We start from the raw sequence: 19,727 nt of genomic DNA, 5'->3' as shown, positions 1-19,727 counted from the left end.
AAAGCAGATTCACTCAAGTATAAGTTCACTAGAGCAGCACGAACTCTTTCAGATTTCAATTAGGGTTTTAAAAAACACCTTGAATATGGCTAGTCCGTCTCAATTTGCAAAAAACCCCAATCATTGCCCACTTCCAATGAGAACATCTCCCTTCTCAGTGTTCCCGATGCAATTTCTCCACATGATCCTTGCAAACCTTGGCTAAAATTCCAGTTTGGGGCAACTATTCCTGACACACAGCATTAGAAGATGAGGTGCAGGCACCAAATGAGGTGCCTGCAAATACAAAGGTGTTCAACCTATAGTAGTGAAGGAAAGGTAAAAATGGACACCAAGGCAGCTGCCCTGTGAATCTCACAATGCAGCATTAGGGCTGAAGTTGCAGCATGGTGTGGAACACACCAAAATACCTCTAGGAATCTTGGCTACCATCAACTCATATACTAAAGTTGATGAAAATTGCCTTGGGGAGAAAGAATCCCTCCCCCTCAGTAGAATGTTGTCTGGGGGAGAGGGAATTCCTCCCCAGCATAGATAAATGAGACAAGCATGGAATCAGAAAGGACTTGGTGCAATGCAAATGCACTTTGAACGCCCTCTGGACATCTTGAGCATGCCATTCCATCTCCCTAGAGTGGGAGAGGGGTGATGATGGAAGGACCAGTTTCTGAGACGGATAAGAGGCCACACTGACTTTGGGTAGGAAGTCTGGATCACTCCACAAGCTGTCCAGCTGGAATAAGTGTAGCTCCCTGCCCTAAACAGCAGGGCCTTAATACAGACACCCTGCAAGCCACGGCAATTGACACAAGACTCTTCTAGCGGATAATTCAAACCAGTACCCTCCAAAGAGGTTCAGAAGGCTGTTTAGTTAGAGCCCACAGGACACTGACTAATCTTTCAGAGGACAAGTACTAAAAGTGCAGTTGGCGAAAAAGCATACAGAAGATTCCTTGGCTATCTTTTAGTTCACATCCCCAGGTAGGAAATCTGTGAACAGGGACAGAAATCAAAATGCAAACCCTTCAAAGAAACTGCTTCAGGTGAGAATGAGCTGCCCACTAATATTGGGGCTCGGCTTCAGAACCATGAAAAGAGCTGTCTAAAATGTTTAGATGTTTTAAGAGTGCTGGTGTAGCCCCTAGCTGACCTGCAGAAGAGCCAGCAGCATCTGGATTGTCAGTGGACAACACAGATTCCTTATCCCTCCTATAGCATTTCAGAAAAATCTTCCACATGGTCTCATATATTAACTTGGGCAGATACCTAGAGATCATAATGGCATCAAGAACTTTGGAAGAATAACCCAAATTTTGTAAAGACACCCAGCGAGTCTGCATGTGGCGAGCTGAAGCCTTGATGAGTCTGATTGGACAACTGGTCCCTGACTCGGAAGGCTGGCTACACGGGGAAGGATCTACAGAGCCTCCTAGGACATTTCAATTAGCTTCAAGAACCAGGCCCACCTGAATCAGTTCAGAGCTGGCCCATGTATGGCCACTGAGAGGAAATTAAATCTGGCATTGGTTGTCTGACTGGACCTCTGCTGTTGACTTGATCTTTCAGAGTATATATACTGGTGAAAAAGCACATGGAAGTTTCCTTAGCCAACTTGTTCTTCAGGCCTCTGCAGCTTCTATTTCTTCACACCTGAATCTGGTGAGAAATCAGAACCACCTGCAATTTGTTCACAGATCCATCTGTGAACTTTGAATTCAATAATTATGCTGTGGAAAATATTTTGGTTCAAACTCCATAAGAGCCCCTGGTGGCGCAGTGGTAAAACTGCCGCCCTGTAACCAGAAGGTTACAAGTTCGATCCTGACCAGGGGCTCAAGGTTGACTCAGCCTTCCATCCTTCCGAGGTCGGTAAAATGAGTACCCAGAATGTTGGGGGCAATATGCTAAATCATTGTAAACCGCTTAGAGAGCTCCGGCTATAGAGCGGTATATAAATGTAAGTGCTATTGCTATTGCTATTCTGCTTGGCTGAAGTCTTGATGGCTCAGCTAGTTAGATCAAGTATTAAGTATCCTGCTTCCTATGCTCTGCTGACAGAGACTAAGTAGTGTTTGGCCCAGTCAGACAACCAATAACCGATTTCCTCCCAACAGTTTATGTGCAGCATTGCTGTGTATATTAAACACATATTAGTATACTGATATTCAACCAAAGCTCCCAAAGTGGTTTACACTGATATAGCACAACCAGTTTGTTCAACACTCTGGGTTTCCTGAGTGCCAAGGCAAGTTTCCTGAATTTACACCTGAAGTCCAGTTATTGTCATTATCCCTGATAACTTGGCAAAGAGGCAAGTGGTGATTCTCTGTTTAGCAGGGGGAGAATAACTGGCCCTCTCCACCCCCAGCACAGTACCTCCAGTGGCTGTTGCTGGTGTCTATCCTGTGTTTCTTTTTCGATTGTGAGCCCTTTGAGGGCAGGGATCCATCTTATTTATATGTTACTTCTCTGTGTAAACCACCCTGAGCCATTTTTGGAAGGGCAGTATAGAAATCGAACAAAATAAATAAATAAATTGCAAAAGTTATAAATAGTAAGCAGTGATGAAAAGAACAATATGCGGGGATAATTTCGGGGGGGGGGGGTTGATAGGAAGACATTTGTGCTAGGTCTCTCCTCCTACACTCCATGACTAAAAAAGAGAGATCCCTTATAACTCCCAACTCAATTCACTGTCCCTGCCTGTTATTTTATATTATTTATATGTACGTGATTGGAGCATTGGTGTTCACTTACCGTGAAGGCTCCTTCTGGTTCTTGATGCCAGGGACATCTCTGGGTTATCCTTTCCCACCAGCTCCAAGCAGGACAGATACTGTGAAAAAACAAACAGAAAGTGCCCGCCCACTTGGGGCTGCAGAGGATAACCCCGCCCCAGTTCTCTGTTCGAGCGAGGTATTAGCAACACATAAACTGAACATGTAACCTGTTAAGACCAAAGACATCAAATAGAACTGTAACAGACAGGTACCGTTTAGTAAGGAGAGATACGTGTTTTTCCTGTCTAAGAGGTAGGGACAAACCTTCCATCCGACGGGACCAGGCAGAGCGTACCACTGGGTGGGTCGAGATGTCCCTGGCATCAAGAACCAGAAGGAGCCTTCATGGTAAGTGAACACCAATGCTCCGTTCTCAGTTCCTGATGCCAGGGACATCTCTGGGGATATACACCAGCTTGTTCAACAGGGAGGGCAACCGCTTCTGCCTAGTCCCGTGGAAGGACCTGCTGAAGGATTCTCCTGCCGACGGCCGCCTGGACAGTGGCGTGCGTCTCAATTTTATAGTGTTTTGTGAAGGTTGAGGGTGTAGACCATGTTGCCGCTCTGCATATATCCTGAACCGGTGCGTGCGCTGAGAAGGCCACTGAGGCCGCTGCCGATCTAGTGGAATGTGCCGTGATTCCGGGAGGCGGGTCCTTGTGCATAGACTGATAAGCCAGTACTATACAGTCCTTAATCCATCGAGCGATGGTTTTTGCAGAAACGGCAGACCCCTTTCCCTTTGTTCGAACTTCCACGAACATGGTGTTGGTGTTGCGTAAGGAAGCTGTGCGCTTAATGTAGGCTTTCAAGCATCTACGCACATCCAGCTTGTGCCAGAGCTTTTCACGTGCATGCGTCGGATGAGGGCAGAAGGAAGGCAGAAAAACGTCCTGAGATTGGTGAAAGGTGGACGGCACCTTCGTGCGCACGAAAGGATCAGGGATGAGCCGTACCGCCTCCTTTTGGAACACACAGAATGCTCTGTCGACTGAAAGAGACCTCAATTCCGACACACGGCGTGCTGACGTAATAGCCACCAGAAAGGCCAATTTCTTCGACAGTGTTTCTAGTGGAATGGATGATATCGGTTCAAACGGAGGATGCTGTAATGCGGAGAGGACCAGATGGAGGTCCCATGATGGGAACCTGTGTATTACTGGGGGAGATAGGAGGGTAGCTCCTCTCAGGAAACGTTGCAAGTGTGGGTACGAGGACAGATACTCTTGGGGTCTGCCTGAGATAAGGCCCAGCAATGACGCAGCCTGGCGTTTTAGAGTGTTGGGCTTGAGGCCCTTGTCTAACCCATCTTGAAGGAATTGTAGGATGTGTTTGATGGAAGCCGACCCTCGAGGGATGGAGTGTAGAGAAGACCATTTGAGGAACGCCCGCCAGGTTGTCTGGTATATCCGATTCGTGGAAGGCCTCCTGGATGCCAGGATCGTGTTCGTGACCGCCGTGGAGTATCCGAACTCCTTCAACAAGTTCCGTTCAGTTTCCAGGCGGTCAGCTTTAACCACGCCGGGTCGGGATGGTAAACCGGTCCTTGGGAAAGCAGGTCTTCTCTGACAGGTAGCTGCCATGGTTCCTCCTCTGCCATGAGAACGAGTTCCGGGAACCATGGCCTTCTGGGCCAGAAGGGGGCGATTAATATGACTCGGGCCCTCAAGAGGCGAATCCTCCTGAGGACCCTGGTCAGTAGCGGAGTCGGGGGGTATGCAAACAGCAGCCCCTCGGGCCACGGGCTGGCAAGGGCGTCCACTGATGCCGCTCCCTGAGAGGGGAACCTAGACATGAACTGGTGCACCTTGGAGTTTATCGGGGACGCAAACAAGTCCATGCAGGGAACGCCCATGCGGAGGGTTAGCAGGTGGAAGACCTCTGGGTGAAGACTCCATTCCTCGGGATGAATGTCCTCCCTGCTTAGCCAATCTGCCTTTGTGTTTAGCTCCCCTTTGAGGTGATGGGCTATTAGAGAACGCACACTGGCCTCCGCCCAGTGTAATAGTAGCATTGCCTCCAGGTGAAGGGAGTGGGATCGAGTGCCCCCCTGACGATTGACGTGTGCCCTCGCTGTCGTGTTGTCCGTTTTCACTAGGACGTGGCGATCCCGAATTGTCGTCTGGAAGGCGGCGAGTGCTAACCGGATGGCTCTCAGTTCTCTCCAATTGATACTGTGTGCCTTTTCCGTGGGATCCCAGCGACCCTGGGCCGAAAGATGAAGACAATGAGCTCCCCATCCCCGGTCGCTGGCATCCGTCGTAACCAAGACTCTTGGTGGATCGAGGAATTCTCTTCCTGCAAACAAGTTGAGCGGGCTCAACCACCACCTTAGAGCCTGGCGAACTTGCTTCGGTATCTGCAGGTACAGGAGCTTCTTCTTTGCTATTGAGTGCTGGTGAGGTAGGAGGAACCATTGCAGGGGTCGAAGATGGAGTCTCGCCCATGGGACGACGTCCAAGGTCGCAACCATGAGACCCAATAGCCTGGAGAGGGACATCAGTCGACTTCTTGATGACATCAGTGCCGACTTGACCTCCTTTGTGATGATTTCGAAGCGGTCCCAGGGTAGGTACAGGCGATCCTCTTCTGTGTTCATCACCACCCCGAGATGTTGCAGGTGGTGTGTCGGCTCCAGGTTGCTTTTGTGGTAGTTGATGAGGAATCCGTGAGTCTCCAATTCCCCGAGGGTGACCTGTAAGTCCCGCTGAGCCTCCTGGAGGATGGGGGCTTTCAGGAGCAGATCGTCCAAATACGCAAACAGTCTGATACCCCTCACGCGCAGGAGGGCGACCAAGGGTGCCAGAACCTTTGTAAAGATCCTGGGGGCCGCTGATAGGCCAAACGGTAAGGCTGTGTACTGGAAATGCTTGCCGGCGTATTTGAAGCGCAGGAGGTGTCTGCTGTCGTTGTGAATGGGCACATGTAGATACGCTTCTTTCAGATCGATGGAAGCCAAAAAGTCCATGTGAAACAGAGTTTCCGCTATTGATCTGAGAGTTTCCATCCTGAAGTGGTATTTTTTGACGAACTTGTTGAGAAATTTGAGATCCAGGACTGCTCTTTTTGTTCCGTCCTTCTTTGGGACGGTAAATAAGATAGAATAAACACCCCCCCACTCCTGACAGGATGGGACGGGTTCTATTGCAGCAATTTCCAGAAGATGCTTGATGGCGAGCATCATGTCTGCGTGTTTGAGGGTGCAGCGAGATCGAGGTGTTGGAATGAACCTGGGGGGAGGAGGGGTGTTTAATTCTATCTTGCAGCCCTGCTGGATCACTGACAGGAACCAGGAGTCGTTGACTGAAGACTCCCAAGCGTGGGAGAATTCTGACAGGCGACCCCCCAACCTGATGACTTTGCAGTCATTGTTGCGGTTTTTGTTTAGGCTGCGAGCCCTGTTGTCTATAGCCGCCCGCACCCCTGTAAGGGAATCGCTGACGACCCCATGTTCCCCTCTGCTGTCTGAAATCCCTGAACCGGCCTCTAAAAGGCCGGGAGGGCCGAAAGAGCTGAAAACTCTGAAACTGTTGGTAATTCTTTTTAAAAGGTTGGCGTTCCGCCTTCCTAGTTGTTGTGGGCATCGTTCTGCGCTTGTCCACTGACTCAACTAAAATATCCTTGAGGGCCTCCTCCCCAAACAACTTAGTGGCATCATAGGGCACAGCGGTCAGGTTGGATCTTGAAGTATTATCCACTGCCCAATTTTTTAGCCAAAGATGGCGCCTGCCGAGAACTGAGGCTACAGCTACTCTAGCCGAGTATCTTACAGAATCTAGAGTGGCATCTGCCATAAAGGCTTGTGCCTTCTGAATTTTAACGAGCTGCTGTCTAAATCTGATGTTGTCAGCAGGTGGATCGTTTAAAAGGCCATCAATCCACAGTAGGGAGGCCCTAGCTGCCATGGATGCTGCAGCCGCCGCCCTTGTAGCGTGCATTGAATTTTCATGAGCTCTTTTAAATGCTGATTCAGCTTTTTTATCTGCTGGGTCTTTGAGTGTGACTTCTCCATCCCTAGGGACCAAGGAGTTTGACACCAGCTGAACTATCGGTGCATCTGTTGTAGGAGTCTTGAGCAATTCAGTCACCTCAGCCTGGAAAGCATAAAAGCGGTTAGAGATAGCTAAAGGTTTTCTGTTGGCTGCAGGTAACTTCCATTCTTGTTTGACTACATCTGTGAAAAGAGAGGGAAATGGCAATAAAATTTCTTTAGGGGTGGCCCTGGGGAACACCCAATCGCCCTTTTCATTAGATGGTTCTTGATTATTCGACTGCTGAAGGCCAATAGTCTTTAAAATCTTATTCATCAGTGGATTAAAATCATCAGCCACAAAGAGCCTTTGAGACACTGCAGATGTGTCGTTATCGTCTCCCCCTGACCACTCTGCCTCCTCTCTATCAGGATCCATGGGGTCCTGGGGCATAGGTTCTGTGGGGTCAGCGTCCTCCCCCCAGGGAGCGGGCTCTTAGGCTCGTTACTGATAGGGGTTCTAATAGGCCTGGGATTTCGTGGGTTAGGGACCCCTGATCCCTGGTCTGACAACTCAGAGGAGTGTGCATCACTGCCCTTATCCACAGGTTTTTTAGGATTAAGGTGCTTAATCTTCTTTTTGGCCTTCCTGGGGGGAGAGGGGGAGCATTCGCTGGAGGAGTCTGACTCCGAGGGGGAGGGGTCCCGCTTCCTCCGTTTCTTAGACTTTCCCGCCTTACGGGGTGGCCTTATTTGATAAATGGTGTCCACAATCGCATTCTTGAACCAGGCTTGCCATTCTGGGGGTACTGCTTTGGGAATAGAGATAGTAACGCCATGGCTGGGGCCCACATCTCCCCTGCCCCCTACCGATTCGCCTGGTACCTCAACCTGCTCTTGTTGCTGCAGGGAAGGCTTCGGAGGGGCCTGCTGCGATGACTTCAAAATGGCCGCCGGCTGCTTTCGCGCCTTTTCGAGTTCCGTCGCCATTTTATCCTCCTTCCCATTCTTACTGAGGCGAGCTTGCTGTGTCAATAAGACTTCCGAGGGGCCACGAGGACTCGATATGGCGATGGCACCCTCCGCTGCCCTCCAGGCCGCTGAAGCACGTGTCTCGCGGCCCGAAGGCAGGAGACACGCCGCGTACCCGGGAGCGACCGGTGCGGGCGGCTCCAAGGCAGCCGTCACCGTCGCCGCAGCTAAACTAAGCAAACGGAGCTTCTTTAACTGCCCGATGTCTTCCCCTCGCTCCTCTGACCTTGCGTATGATGCTGTGCAGCTGGGGAGTGTAAAGATCTCCCGCCTGCAGGAATGCCCCAGTTCCGGAGAGCAGAGCGGCAAGCTCGGTCGCGTCGGAGCTGGGGCGTGAAAAGCCCTGGAAAGCCCCGGACCAAAACGGTCCTGATTGCAGCCTCTGGGCACCAAGACAATTCTTGCCCTAATAGGGCTGCCCATGAAATGAGGAGCTGAAGGAGGGGGAAGGGGGGAGGAGAGGTAAGAAGAAGACTAACAATTTTTTTTTTTTGGTTAGGGAACACACACAACAAGGTAAAGAAGGAAAAAGCTGACAGAAAAGTACAGTTAAGAGGCAAAAGAGAGAGTAAAATTCGAGAAAGACCAGGAGAGAAGAAAATCTGCTGCTGGAGCTGAAGCGAGGACAGAAAGAACTGGGGCGGGGTCATCCTCTGCAGCCCCAAGTGGGCGGGCACTTTCTGTTTGTTTTTTCACAGTATCTGTCCTGCTTGGAGCTGGTGGGAAAGGATAACCCAGAGATGTCCCTGGCATCAGGAACTGAGAATGCGCATTTACTGGTCTACTTTTACTTTGAAATGGCCCTCTACATAGTTTCACTTCAGCCAAAAATACCAGAACAGAAATATCACTGATTACCTGATTCGATTGCAGCCCTCACAAAACCAATCATTTCCTTCCATATTGCATTTAGAATAATGTCTGCAAAAAAGGAGTAAACAAAGAGCAAACCACTTTAAATGGAAACCAAGCCTATTTAAAGGGTAATATTTAAATACTATTTAAATAATTCTTTACACAACACCTTTAGTTTAGTTTCCTCCCATTTACAAGTTGCACTGCTTATACTGGTCGAAGTATTTTTAATGCAAAAAATCTTACCAGAAGCATCTTTCCCAATTGCAATAAAGCCATCCTGAACCGTGTTTATGAACGTACTGGCATGCTTACAGAAGAAAGAAGGACTAGTGATCACTGAGTGTTGAAGTGGTTCTAGGGAGAAAGACAGACATGTTCTATCAGTCTGACAAAAGATGGGGCCACTAGAGGTTCATAGCTTTAAAAAGCTATAGCATTACCTAGACTAAGTACAATTTTGTTTTCCTTAGCGAAGGTCAGCACTTCCGGCCCCATGAAGAAGTGAAGCAGCATTTCAATTCCTAGCAGCTGAATGGAGGGAATGGCCAAGATTCCTCCCGCACAAGAACCCAAGCTCATCCGAGTGGCAGGGCTTCCAAAAGGAAAAGCACCTAAAATACAAAGTGGTACACAAGGAACTGTTTCATACATGAAAAAGCACAGAGGATATCTAAGCAAAGGGGGTAGGGGAAAGAAACCGAGACCAGCCTGAAGCCTTGGCTAGACCTCTTGTACATATATTTCGAGGAGTCTGCAAACAATGCTATGGGGTCATTCACCCAACCTACCATACAAGTGCGGGGGGATGGCTTCTGAAGCCTTGCCTTTCCCCCAGACAATCATTGTTCTCCTGGTGGGAGCGCGCTCCACACTCCTATAATTTAGAAGCTTTGCACTCCTGTCCTAAACATTTTTATTTAGGAATTGCACTATTTGCAGTGGAACCAGCTTCCATGCAAGAGCACTTTGGATCGCAGCCATGATTTTTTAAAAATAATGCTTCCTCTTATAAAGATCTGGATTTGAATTAATATTGTAAGGTCCTCGGAAAAAGGACTTGCCTTTTTGCTTATGGAACTCTAAACAGCCATGTGCATCATTTGTGCTATATAAAAAGATAAAAGTACTTATTACATTTGCTTGACTACCACACTACTATGAATTATCACATTTGTATCCCACCCTTCAAATAAGTTCAAGGCAACACGCACAGGATAACATGGCATTTTATATTTGCTATCATTATCTTCTTTCAACACATTTACTTAGAAATCAGGTTTGCTACATCATAGCTGTATCATAGTTGCAAAGAGGTTTACCTCATACCTGATTTTTGTGAAGAACCTGGCATCATTAGACTCTGGTTAGTAGCTACTCGTGATGAGTTTCCTTGTGTAGAGGCATCTAAGCTTAAAGTGCTCTGAATTAATGGTACACAAACCTATCAAAAATATATAAACAAATGCATCAAGAGAATGTATATTGTTTGCATTAGACTCAAATGGATATAATTTACACATTTGGTCTCAGGTGAACCAGTGATTGACTTGTATTCAGAGACTTGTATGCAGAGATCTGTCGTATGAAATAAGTTGAGCCTATATTTAGCAATGGAGTGAGGCAGCAAAAGCATATCCATTATTACCCCCAATTACAATCAAAGGATGCAAGTAGGGTCTGGGGAGCACAAGCGAAGCATCAGGCACACAACCGTGTTCTGTGGTTTCATGATCGTAGCAAATCATTCTACAGTTGACAGCTTTCTGATGGTAAAAAACAATAGTTATGCATTTACAATCCTAACTATCATCCACAAACCAGGTCAGCCAAACTACTTCGATATAAATCAAATTCATCCTATTGGCTTCTATGGGACTAAGATTAGTTTAAGCCAAAAATGACCAAGAATTCAGTTTTAACCACCTAAAAACTAGTTCTATGCTGACTTCAGTTTCACTACCATGTCTCCTTGAGTTCCATGAAGGAAGGAAAACAAGGAGGCTATTCTCACAAGCAGTGGAAACTGGGCAAAGGGGGCCCAGACTGGTTTCTACTGCGCGTGTGAACCGGAGGGAGCTGCGGGGTTCCCTGTGGTGGTGCAGTGTCGGGCCCTCTTAAGTAGGCTGCCACTTAACCCGGGTTTTGGGTGCAGGAGCACAAAAAAAAGTTAACTGCTTGTTTGTCACTGTGGCGTAGCTCCACGCCATGGCGACAATATCCAACAAAATTTTAAAAGTCCCTAAAAATTCGTTCTTTTTAACCTGACTGTGGTTTTATATTTTAAAGTTTTCATTATTGTTTTAATTTGGTTTATATTGTAAACCGTTCAGAGATGGAATTTTGGGGTGGTGTACAAGTCTGATAAATTAACTTCGTTACAATTAATTTAGATCCTCGAATTCTATTAACAGCTCAAATTAGTTTAAATACTTCCACTGAAGCATGTGGGATAAAAACAGTATAAATTCAAACATGACATATGTAAGACTTTCAGAATTGATTGCATTCGCTAGCAATCAAGAGGCATCTTAACTACTAAAAAGCACATGAACTCTGAGAAAGTCTTTTCAACTCTTACAGGCAATGAAAGTCAAACAACAGAGATGCAGATAGTCAATTAATGACTAATATAAAGTACAAGTTACCTGTTCAAAATGGGCTGGGAGCTGAGGTCCAAGCCTCAACAGTAAATACCACCAAACCTCCAGCTTCGTCAGGGCCAGAGCTTCAGTTCTCACATGGATGGAGCTTAAGGGCTGCATTAGCAATTTCAGTCTTTTTGCACTGCATAATATCTCTTGAGAAACAAAATGACAATATTTTGTGTTATAAAGCAAAGGCAGGATACAAGAGCAACCGGGCCAACTAATACACCACCAACTTTGTGGATTCTTCAAAATCATCAGTTTACTTACAACTGTGTAGAGATTGAGTACAAGGAGATGGTAACTTCCCCAACTCCTCAAAGGGCCTAAAAATTCCCAAAAGCACTTAAAAGTGTGAATGTTTCTGGTTTCCCTCAATGTGCATTTTTTAATCCATGAAGTGGGTAAATACAGAAGAGGTCAACCAAGATGATCAGACATCTAGAGCAGGGGTTCTCAATGCTGGGTCCCCAGATGTTTTTGGACTCAACTCCCATAATCCCTAAATCCAGCGGCCTTTGGTTGGGGATTAGGGGAGTTGAAGTCCAATAACATATGGGGACCCAACGTTGAGAATCCCTGGTCTAGAGCACCTTTCTTATGAGGCAAGGCTACAACACCTGGGGCTTTTTAGTTTAGAAAAAAAGACGACTGAGGGGAGACATGATAGAGGTCTATAAAATCATGCATGGTGTGGAGAAAGTGGAGAGAGAAGAGAGAAATTCTTCTCCCTCTCACATAACACTAGAACCAGGGGTCATCCCATGAAACTGATTGCCAGGAAATTTAGGACCAGCAAACAAAGGTACTTTTTCACACAACGCATAATCAACTTGTGGAATTCTCTGCCACAAGATGTGGTGAAAGCCAACAACCTGGATAGCTTTAAGAAGGGTTTGGATAACTTCATGAAGGAGAGGTCTATCAACAGCTACTAGTTAGAGGGCTATAGGCCACCTCCAGCCTCAAATGCAGGATGCCTCTGAGTACCAGTTGCAGGGGAGTAACAGCAGGAGAGGGCATGCCCTCAACTCCTGCCTGTGGCTTCCAGTGGCATCTGGTGGGCCACTGTGTGAAATAGGATGCTGGACTAGATGGGCCTTGGGCCTGATCCAGCAGGGCTGTTCTTATGTTCTTAAGTGCCAGTATTTATCAGTTTTTAATAATGGTCAGATGTCTTGACTTTGCAATGGGATGCGAAGAATTAATTTTATTAATTCCAATGGGACTTTGTCATGGCTAACTTAGCCTGGATTAAATGCTAAAATATACACTTTCAAGTAGTCCAGAACAAGCATTTCTGCACCTTTATTGTAAGCAACTACCACTGGTGTAATATGCACACTTACAAGAAAGGAAAAAATCCTTAGAATCAAGGTGCTTCGAAGACCCTTTCCTTCTCCCTTGTTGATTTTAAATAGCACTTGATGATATATTTGAACTCATACTAATGCAGACCTATAGTTCTTACTGTCAAGTTGTATACAAAAAGCTTCCAAAACAACCCATCACCCTGTTTAAACCTCAGCTTTGACACAATACAAGTGCACCAGTAGGAGGTGGCCCATGGGGCATGGGCCCCGAATCACACCTAAAGCAAAAAGAAATCCTTTGCCTGTCAGATGTTATCAGGTAATGCTTTCTGATGGACATGAACATGACTTTTCATTAATCTGCAGGCCAAGGACATTGGCTAAAAGTGGAGAGACTGAGTTTACTCCCTGCCTGCCAGTTCCGCAGGCAATTGACAGCACTTAAAATCAGTCTTAATAGATACTATTATAGTACAGGCAAATGCCATTATCCTTAGATCAGATATCTGTAGTTCCGTATAACCGCAGTCAGGTAACTGACCCCCAGCCCTGTATCAGCCACCTCCATGACCTCTTCTAGGAAGCAAGTGCAGCAGTGGAGGCACCTGCACAGAGCATGGGGGAGAGCTCCTAGCTAGGAATGTGCTTGAAACACAATTCGGCATCCGAATCACAGCACAATCCCTTTAAAACTGAGGCATGCATGGAGCCCATATGCGTGCCAGCATTGTGCAGGGGCAGCTGGGAGATGCCCCTCCAGTGCACAATCATAGCTGGCGGGGGGAGCACTGTGATAACTGAAGTGGTGACGAATGGAGGACCAGGAGCAAGTATGGAGCTGCTCTCTTCAGAATTAAAGAGGCTGTGGAAGTCCTCAGTTTTAAAGCGTCTGTGCTGCGATTCAGATGCTGAATCCTTACTCCTAGCCTCATCTAGCTCTCTGCTGCTTCCACCTTCATAGGTGCTGTATTATAATTATACACCAGCTAGGCATTTGTGCCACCAATACAGCTGCCATCATCACAACACACCCATTACATTTGAAAAATGCTGCAACAGCAACTTGCGTTAGTTGTTTAAGCACAACAGGGAGACAGGGATCCTCCAAATTAGAAGCTCTTACTGGGCCAAAGCCATTTGGCAGATTCACCATCAGCTGTGTAGTGCTTGCAGCTAAAGAGCATGTGGAAATGAAGCAACCAAGTTACGAAGACGCCTCATGATCTTCAAATGTAAACAAACCTGCTGCTTGGTGACATGTAACCGGGTGCATTATTTATGCAACACGACTCTGCTTAGTATGTTATTGTACCTGGATTTAGAGCAAAGTTATCAATCAGACTCTTCCAGGCGATGAAAGCTATTTTTTTTACCACTGGTGACCCACTGCGAAATCCAAGTTCTTCCAGCTGCAACAATGAATTGATAAAACTTCCACTACGATGCAATGCCTGGAATAATAAATATAGTTTATACAGTGAACATATGCACACAGTCAGTTGCTGTATTAACCCAAATAAAAGGAGGAGTTCAACTTACTTTGCCAAGCAGCTTTACAAACAGAGGCCACAGTTTCAAAACATAAGTCTCATTTTTTGACGAAAACAGCTTTTGGAGCTCTGAAATTATTTTCTGCAAAGAGTATAAACAAAGTTATCCTATAACTAAGTGGATTGGACAATACCCCTTGCTCCCTCATCGGAGAGGGCAGTGACTTAAGTTATTGGGGTCATAGTAGATAGGTCAATCTAGATATCAATTCAGTATGTAGTGGCAATTAAAACACACCAAATGTCATGCTCGGGTTGACTAAGAAAGATATAACTTTTTTCAAATAAAGGATACATCTATCTTATGGAGAAACATTTTAAGTGATGACTGTATAAGCTAATTGCAAATGCGCAAAACTTCTGGAGTTCTATTCAGAGACAATGAAAACATTTATCTGGAGGTCTGTCAAATATGCATCTTCCATAGTTTTATTTTTAATTAATTTATTTATTTAACATAGCTGGCCAAAACTTGAGTGTCTGGGCAGTTTACAACAAAGCAATACAGATTACAACAGAAAAAAGTTAATACGTTAAAACAATTGAAAATTTTAAAACAATGTTTAAAACTATTAAATTGTACAAGTTTTCCTTACAGTAGTCATAAGCTCTTCAGTGACTGCTGCAACTTCCTGTTGCTTCTGAAGTAAAAGAGGCACTCCCATCTCCAATGCAGTAGCACTTCTTAACTGTACTTTATGAGCTGAGTGGACAACTAAAGGAATGATCAGCTTGGCCCACCGTACAGCCTGTTCCTCCATGTGGGATGGAGCCTGCTCGATAAGCCTAAATTGAAAAATACAAGCACCATCGTTAAGAATATGACCACACTATTTGCCAAGAAGGTTTGTCAGTATTGGGTGTAACACAGAATGGACATCTATGCAAACTATTTTCAAGTTGTGTTCTGTGTAACCCTGGGTGTCCAAGAAGTTCATTAGGGGTTCCTCAAGGAGTGGATCAGCAAGGAAAAGGAAGTGTGTTTGCTCACCATTGGCAGATTGCTACCAATCTGCCCCTGCAGTGAAGCCATTGGATGGTGGGTGTGCCCTAGCATCTACCCTCTGGGCCGCCTATTATTTAATTAAAATATTTATACCTAGTCCCTCCAGTACTGCTTTGGGCAGGTCACAACATTAATGACACAGACACAACATAAAACAAAAAATAAATAGAAGCTGGACAACCAGGCTAAAACCATATTTAAGTATAATAATTTAAATTAGAAACTCTTAAAAATTTCTAAGTAAAACACTAAAAACTAACAAACCTACCAGATGTAAGCAGCACATAAAATATTAGAAAGCATCTCTAAAAAGATGCATCTTTAGTTTTGTTCCTCTCCTTCCAGAAAACCAGCATGGTGAGAAGGAGCCCTCTTCCTGGAGGGCATGCCAAAGTCAAAGGGCCACAACCAAAAAGCCCAGGTAACACTGTTCCCTCTAAAGCGTGCACATGCTCACATTTTTTGATGTCCACTCAGTTACTTTTAGGTTCCGCTCAGGGTGGTTCAGGGAGGCCCCACTCTGAACATACATGCGCACACACTGCCTTGATACTGCTGCGCAGAACAAAACTCATTCTGCACACAGATGAAAATAATTAGAGAGAACACTGCCTGGTAGTCCCCGCTAACTGGTTTTCTGTTAGTGGCAGGGCCTGAGATGAATGGAAGGCCCTGGCAGATTCATATGGGCAAATGCCGGTTGAAAGGTATCCCAGCCCCAAGCTCTGTAGGGCTTTAAAGGTCAAGACCAGCACCTTGAGTCTAGCCCAGAAGTGGACTGGTAACCAGTGATGCTCCTGCAGGATGGGTATAGCACTTGTGAAGCAACTTGTGCCCAAGATCTTATGGCAACATTCTGGACCAGCTGAAGTTTCCAAACCACCTTCAAGGGCAGCCCCATGTAGAGTGCAGTCCAGTAGTTCAATCTGACTATCACCAAAGCATGAGTGGCCGAGATCAGGTCCAACTTCTTCAAATAGGGTCATAGTTGGCATACCAGCCATAGCTGTTAGAAGGCACTTCTGTACACCACCGCCATCTGCACCTCCAAGGACAGCATTGGGTCCAGAAGCACCCCCAAAGCTGTGAACTTTGTCTTTCAGGGGGAGTGGGACCCCATCCAAGACCAGATTTACCTCGCTACTCAGATAATCAATTTTACCAAACCAGATCATTTACTTATGCCACCGGCTTCCAAAGGCACTTCCATCTTATCTGTATTTTCAGCTTGTTTGCCCCCATCCAGCCCAGAACAGCCTCCAAACCCCAGTTCCAAACTTCCACAGCCTCCCCAGTATCTGCTGACTTAAATGACAGAGTTGGGTGTCATCTGGATATTGATCACACTGCAGTCCATACCTACATACGATCTCTCCCAGTGGCTTCATGTAAATGTTAAACAGCATATAGGGCAGAATGGATCCTTACGAAACCCCACAGGCCAAAGGCCAGGGGGTGGAGCAAGTGTCCCCCAGAGTTACCTTCTGAGTATGACCCACCAGATAGGATCGAAGCCACCATACAACTATGCTCCCATGTCCCAACTCAGAGACACAACGCAGAAAGATACCATGGTTGATGGCATTGAAGGCAGTTTCCATCCCATATTCAGGCCAGAAGCCAGACTGGAAAGGATCTAAGTAATCATAATCATCCAGGGTTGCCTAGAGCTGAGATGCCACCACACTCTCCAATACCTTGCCCAAGAAGGGGAGGTTAGAAACTGGCTGAAAGTTAATTAAATCATCTGGATGCACTGAAGACTTTCATTGAAGACCATGTCCTTCAGGCGGACGGGAGGGGCATCACCCCTGATTCAGAGAGGCTTTCACATCCCCTGTGAATGAAGGCATTCACATCCCCTAGTCTCTCCCTAGCAGCCTTCAACAACTATGAAGGGCAAGAGAAGAGTACGCATGTGGTAGGCCTCATCTTGCCAAGCAGCCTGTCAACCTCCTTTCAGACCGTCTGAAAAGTAGCCAGTCCAACAAGACCAGATGATGTACTGGTAACATCCACTTTTGCAAAATCCTTAGCATCCAAGTCAGAACAGAGAAGATTTATGTTATCTGTAAAATCTAATGCAAACTGATCACAGCAGGCTACTGAGGGTTCAGTTTGATGGTTTTTGGGGATCCTCATGTAGAAGGCCCTGAACCACTTGAAAAAGCTCCAGTGGATGACACTGAGCAGACACAGTGGGGACTGAAAAAAAAGTTTTCTTTGCCGCAATCTCCGCCATAGAGTAGGGCTTTAGCCTGTGTTTGGTTATATTTATTCTGAGTTTTTTGCCAACAACGCTTAAGCCATCTATTAGCCTGCTTTATTGCCTGCAACTCACCTGTTTACCGAGGGTCACTTGGGCTCTGTGGGTCAGGAGAGAACACTTAGGCACGATCATGTCAATCACCCGACCCATACCAGATGGAGACCCGGGCATCAACCCACTCACCTGGGGCAAAATTCCGCAGAGCCGTCAGAAATCCATTAGGATCCATAAGCCTCCAGGCACAGACATCCTAACTGGTCCCCCACCCCTGCAGAGGTGTATTGAGTCCACACACTCAGTCCAATCACCACCAGACAGTGATTCATCCACAACAAAAGTATTAAGGCTTCCTGGACTATCTATGGAGATACCACCACCTACCCACGGCCCAAAGACTAAGTCAAGAGTATGGCCTGCCACATGTGAGGGACCAGAAATCAACTGAGACAAGCCCGTGATCATCATGGGGCACATGAAGTCCCAAGCTGTACCACACAAGGTGGCCGCAGTGTGGACATGAAAGTCTCCCAAGACTGTAATGCCTTGGGGTCCTCAACACCACACCCGAGACCACCTCAAGTAGCTTCGGCAAGCGTTGGTATATTGCTCCCCCGTTGTCTAACAGAATCCCAAGTTTGTCTCGTGATCCCTATACTGCACGCAGACATTCGAACTGATCAGGATGGTGGACCGATTCTTTATGTAAAGGAGGATAGTTTCCTCATGAACCAGGGAAACCCCACCTCCCCTCCTTGGCCGATGCTGAAGCTGAAAACCTGGGTGGACAAAGTCAGGAGAGTTTTACATCTCCTCCTTCATCCAACCAAGTCTCTGTAATACATGCCAAGTCAGCATGCTCATCAAAGAGAACCTCCTGGATGGCCGTGGTCTTTGCATTTATGGACCTGGCGCTCATCAGCACACCCAATGAACAAGACTCTCAACACATCAAACGGATAAAGTGGGCAAAGGATTGGGGCAGGTAATATGGAGACCCATAAAATCCACCATAGTTTGCCAAATCAGAGAGAAGATGCAGTTTGTGTTAATTGCACTGGTAAAACAGCTGGTAAATGCCAACTGTTATACCAATTTTACAAACAGTGGAAAAAATCAGATCACTAGCTTAACTGGAAGTTACCTTGCAGTACTTCCTAACACACATGACTTGCCATGACATTTGTTTAAAGTTACACTGTAACTAGGCTACAATTCTATTTACTAGCAAAGCGTAGGTATGAGTGAGCATTCACTGCAAATATACAAACATCCATAAACAGATCTAGATGCCATTCAAGTGTGGTTCTAATAAAGAGGACAGATTTGTTCAATATTTCAACATCCAACACATACCGTATGATGACGTTTAGAGCTTCATATTCAACCACCATGGAATGCAAGTCCCCTTTATTAAGTACCGTTTCCAATGTGGCAATAATACTGGGTACCTGTAAAATCAATGAGACTTGGGTAACTAAACTAGTCTTGGACAAAACTGTTTACAGAAGATGAACAAGCAGCACTCACCAACTTCCCAACAATATCAGAAGGAAAGGACTGCTTGGAGAGCACCCAAAGTGCTCTAGTGCGAGTGTTTTTGTCCCCTGACTTCATAGCAACACTGTTCACAATGGAAATCAACTCCTGTATTTCTCCTTCTGTAAGAAAGAAAAGTGTTTTTTTTCAAAATCTACAGTCATCCCTGTTGCGTGTGCCTAGCTGATTCAAAAGCACAAAGCAGCTGTTTCCTCAGAACAGGTGAGGGGCAAGCTAGTCTCTCCCCTGCTGTAACCAATCCATTTCACAGAACATGTAAACCCAACATATTTCATATGCATTTGAAGTCCGCCTTGCTTTCTGCAAGTTCATAATAATGCCACACTTCTGGACCCAAGGTAGGGCACTGAGAAATGCTGATCCCAGAAGTCATAAGAACATAAGAACAGTCCTGCTGGATCAGGCCCATGGCCCATCTAGTCCAGCATCCTGTTTCACACAGTGCCCTGCCAGATGTCACTGGAAGCCACAGACAGGAGTTGAGGGCGTGCCCTCTCTCCTGCCATTACTCCCCTGCAACTGGTACTCAGAGGCACCCTGCCCTTGAGGCTGGAGGTGGCCCACAGCCCTCTGACTAGTAGCCATTGATAGACCTCTCCTCCATGAAGTCATCCAAACCCCTCTTAAAGCCATCCAGGTTGTTGGCTGTCACCACATCCTGTGGCAGAGAGTTCCACAAGTGGATCACGGCTCAAGTCCAGGCTCAAGACCAAAAGAATGGGGACACAGCAGCAGGCACCGACTATG

At 46.3% G+C, this 19,727-nt stretch overlaps 1 protein-coding gene across 4 annotated transcripts in view; it reads right to left on the bottom strand.

Annotated features, from left to right (window-relative positions):
• The window catches only part of RIF1 (replication timing regulatory factor 1), a 62,496-nt gene that overhangs the window by 34,232 nt on the left and 8,537 nt on the right, over positions 1–19,727 (bottom strand). For all 4 annotated transcript variants that reach the window (XM_053271539.1, XM_053271556.1, XM_053271548.1 and 1 more), the window contains exons 4-13: positions 18,951–19,081; positions 18,777–18,871; positions 14,745–14,934; positions 14,138–14,230; positions 13,911–14,049; positions 11,286–11,437; positions 9,967–10,081; positions 9,081–9,251; positions 8,884–8,994; positions 8,641–8,703 (exon numbers count right to left, since the gene is read on the bottom strand). In XM_053271539.1, coding sequence (XP_053127514.1) covers positions 8,641–8,703; positions 8,884–8,994; positions 9,081–9,251; positions 9,967–10,081; positions 11,286–11,437; positions 13,911–14,049; positions 14,138–14,230; positions 14,745–14,934; positions 18,777–18,871; positions 18,951–19,081 — 1,260 coding nt within the window. The remainder of the gene's footprint in view (positions 1–8,640; positions 8,704–8,883; positions 8,995–9,080; positions 9,252–9,966; positions 10,082–11,285; positions 11,438–13,910; positions 14,050–14,137; positions 14,231–14,744; positions 14,935–18,776; positions 18,872–18,950; positions 19,082–19,727) is intronic.

This window comes from Hemicordylus capensis, chromosome 1 (assembly GCF_027244095.1).
Source record: "Hemicordylus capensis ecotype Gifberg chromosome 1, rHemCap1.1.pri, whole genome shotgun sequence".
Lineage (NCBI taxonomy): Eukaryota > Metazoa > Chordata > Lepidosauria > Squamata > Cordylidae > Hemicordylus > Hemicordylus capensis.
The sequence above is the reverse complement of the archived record's forward strand: the minus strand, read 5'-3'. Positions and strand labels throughout refer to the sequence as shown.